This window comes from Solanum stenotomum, chromosome 10 (genome assembly GCF_019186545.1).
Source record: "Solanum stenotomum isolate F172 chromosome 10, ASM1918654v1, whole genome shotgun sequence".
Taxonomy (NCBI): Eukaryota; Viridiplantae; Streptophyta; class Magnoliopsida; order Solanales; family Solanaceae; genus Solanum; species Solanum stenotomum.
Window position 1 is genome coordinate 47,601,877 of NC_064291.1, and position 3,685 is coordinate 47,605,561.

At 31.1% G+C, this 3,685-nt stretch overlaps 1 protein-coding gene across 1 annotated transcript; it reads right to left on the reverse strand.

Moving 5' to 3' along the window:
- Positions 1–1,079: 1,079 nt before the first annotated feature.
- LOC125843088 (pectin acetylesterase 8-like) lies at positions 1,080–3,343 on the reverse strand. Its single transcript, XM_049522319.1, has 13 exons — positions 3,336–3,343; positions 3,162–3,280; positions 2,986–3,068; positions 2,755–2,884; positions 2,578–2,657; positions 2,417–2,503; positions 2,216–2,340; positions 2,053–2,113; positions 1,909–1,962; positions 1,738–1,815; positions 1,540–1,645; positions 1,286–1,431; positions 1,080–1,169 (listed from the first exon to the last, which is right to left on the reverse strand). Exons 1-13 carry the CDS (start codon positions 3,341–3,343, stop codon positions 1,080–1,082), a joined length of 1,167 nt encoding a protein of 388 aa, XP_049378276.1.
- Positions 3,344–3,685: the final 342 nt, after the last annotated feature.

A 3,685-nucleotide genomic window follows, 5' to 3' on the forward strand; every position in this document is an offset into this window, starting at 1 on the left:
TTTTTCCACCAAAAAAGAAAAAACACTCTTTAATTTTAGTATAAAAAAATTGACAACTTTCATCCTTTCTTTTAAAATTTGCCAACAAAAGTTTCTGACATAACATTTTAAATATTTTAGATGAAGTTTCAAAAAAATTATGAATGATGATTTATTGTGTGGAAAAATTCAGGTAGGTAAGAACTTCGTGATTAACTTAATATAAACAATGAAACATGTAATATATAATTTTACATGATATATATACAATAGTAATAATACCTATAATGCTCTAATCTCCGAGCATCTTATAGAACCTCTCTTGAATTTGTTGTAAGTCTTTTCTAAGTCAATTAACAGTTATGTGTAAAAAAAAAATTCTCTGTACTGCTCCATTAATCTCTTTACAAGATGAATGACTTTTTTAGTTGAGCGTCCAACATGAATATAAACTAGTTCACGGAAATTTCCACGTTCCTCCTCACCCTCATCTCCACCACCCTCTTCCAAACTTTCATAGTGTGACTTAGTAACTTGATATTCTTATAAGTAGTTTCAATTTTGAATGTCACCTTTGTTCTTGTACAACGGAAGTATTATACTCTATCTCGAATCTTTGGGTATTTTTTAATTTTGTCATCCTAATTGTGTCAAAACTCCATTTCCTTCCCTTCAAGTTTCACTTCATTACACATTTACACTGACCTCTTTTTATAATTTACGAAATTATACCTATCACTTGTGTATTGATGTCGTATTACTATTCTCTAAACCTATTTTTCAATATAGTTAAGATATGATTAGACAAGTTTGCCCTCTCTTGATATTAAAATTTTGCAATTATAAGAAATGGAGCAAAACAGGGTCCTCGTACTTTCGTTAATTAAAGAGTGATTTTGCCAAAATTCATAAAATACAGAGCAACAGAAAATATTTCGATAAACTATATATGTAGCACAAGTTAGAATATGACTAGCACCTCACTGTCAACAATATTTGTAATCTAAAAAAAGCTTTGTCTTTTCTATTCATTGATATATAATGATAATAGCATACTGAGTCAGTTTTACATATATAGCTCAACACAACATTTAGCTTTACTAGCAGTCTTTAGCAAAAGGGTATGAGTCCATATACTGATGAAGCCCTGTTCTATCAAAGTACCAATCACCCACAGCTTCTGCAATTGTCTGCACAATTAAAATTATAAAAACTAAATATGTTACGTATTAACTCATAAATTTTAATTCAAAAACCAAAATAGTGCATGTATTCAAATATTATACAGATAAAACAAAACGATTACCTTATTAAGTATTCTTGGAGAAGAAGTACTGAACCAATAGCCCAGCGTTACAATTTGCGCATGAGTATGGCAAGAAGTGATAAAATAACCCCTAGTATTACAAGGGGTGAGTCCATCAAATGCCTTCAAGAACTCCACTCCAAAAGCTATAGTAGAAAGGGAAAAAAAGACAAATAAACAAATAATTAAAAACTATCTATATTAGTGTGATTTGTAAGGTAATGAATTAGTTGATCACAAAAAAAAATGCTAACCCTTAATAGTTGTACGTTGGCTCAATGTGCAGTTACTTATTCGAACCTTGCAATGCTCCCAGATATGTTGAGGATCGAGGTTTGAAGGAACCAAAGTGTTATTGATCTGAAAGAATATGTTTTTTTAGGATTAGTTTGAGAAAAAAATTACCAATAAATTTCATAGAACTTAGAGATACTAGTGTTTGTCTCCTTGACCTGCCAAGCGTCGTATGCTGAATTGATTATGAAAAGTGGGGTCTCAATGAATGAAATAACATTCTGAGGGAAGAAGCACTGCATCATTCAAGGAGGAAAACTAATGTTATAATTAGAGGGCAATATGAATGCAACAAATGGAAAAGGGTTTTGTTTCCAAAACTTATGTACCAGACTTGGTTCCATTGTAGATGTGCAAGATGGAGGTAAGTTCTTTATCGATCCCTGAAATGATAGGAAAAAGAAATAAGTATATATAGATTGTGTAAATAGAATTATCTTAGTACATATAACAAAAAAGAAGTTGGAATTCACATGTAAATCCACAACTTGTTGGTACTTCTTATGAATATTTGGAGTACCGGAGATTGTGTTGCTGCATATATAAATAAAATCATGAAACATTTCATTAGTTTCAAAATGGGAGGCAAACATAAGTTAATATATAAATAATTAATAAAATGGAAGAAGAGCTCACGCATTGATGAAGAAGCCGGCATTTGCAACACACTTAACTTTGACATCACTGGAAAAGAAGAACTTGAACTTGTCGCAATTCAAGATCGTAGCCAACCCTCCCGCAGAAGTTCCGCTCAAGATTGCCTAACATTAATTGCATGTGTTGTGTTATTAGTTTGTGTTACATGACTTGTAATTATAAAGATTCAATAAATCTTACATTCTTTGCATTTTGCATTCCTTGGGACCATAATTCATCCATAACAGCTTTAAATATTCTCGCTCCTCTAAAATAAAGCTTCTTCTCCTAACATTTTCAATCAGAAACAAAGTTATATTAGAGTAATATATATGAGACATATCAGATATATTATTACTTACTGGATCAACTTCGTCGATGTCACCAGTAAATGATGATCCATCACAATAACCTATCCAAACTTTGTTCCAATTGTAAAAGTCTACAATTCCAATATTTTTTTCAAGTTAGAAGAAGAGGGTAAAAAAAATCTGTATATGCATATAAAGAAAAAAAAAGTGAAATATGAGCAGTTTTACCTGGGTTTAGTTTGGTAGTGTTATGAAGTATCCCAAGAAAATTAGTTTGATTCATCATATACTTGGAAGAACCTTTTTCTGTAGTTTTACGTCCTTGACAATCGGAGATGCTTTCACACCACCCACCACCCTATACAGGTAAAATATCATATCATATTTATATTATATCACCACAACAATTAAAAGTAAAATATATAAAATGTACAATGGAAGACTATAAAAGATAATTACTTCAAGAAAGACAATCCAATTGGAAAGTCCGGAATCAAATCCCCGGTGAAGATAATAAGCTGGTGGGCTCCCGTCCAAGCACACTGTTAACTCCAATAGTTAATCAAACGAACAAATACTACTAATTGATACAATTAATTAAACAAACAAGGAGTTAGTACTTCATCAGTAATTACCTGCGCCTTGTGCAGTTGCATTTTGGAGTAGTGTCATATTGACGTATAAATCATCTCCGACGCCAAAAACAGTTGCACACATTGCTGCTACCAAAACCAACGCAAATAATGTTCTCATCCTACAACAAACATAAACAAGAAATTATTTATAACATGTTATCAGCAAGAAATTACGTATTCATTTTTCTTCAAGCTAAAATCAAAACAAGAAAAAGAGAAACGAATATTACATGTTATCAGCAAAATAAAACGATTCTTCTTTTTAAAAGGGCTGAAATTAAGAGAAAGCAAATAATGCTATGCTTATGAGGATAATTAAAGTAAGGGTGAATGAGAATGTTTGACTTCACCTCTATTTATAAGCAAATATCCGAATCCTTCACTAACCTAGCTATTCATGTCATATTTTTTGTTTTCGTCCGCCTAGTTAAGTTTTAAATTTTTTTGTAACACTTTTTATATATTTGGTGTGATTTTGCAGATTATAAATCGTGTATATATGATATCATATTTGATAATTGGTT

What these genes read in the sequence shown, in the direction of transcription:
- LOC125843088 (XM_049522319.1), bottom strand. An exon ending in CACTACCAAACTAAACCCAG is followed by an intron (nt 2,658 to 2,754) that starts GTAAAACTGCTC and finishes TTGGAATTGTAG; the next exon opens with ACTTTTACAATTGGAACAAA. An exon ending in ACATCGACGAAGTTGATCCA is followed by an intron (nt 2,504 to 2,577) that starts GTAAGTAATAAT and finishes TGAAAATGTTAG; the next exon opens with GAGAAGAAGCTTTATTTTAG.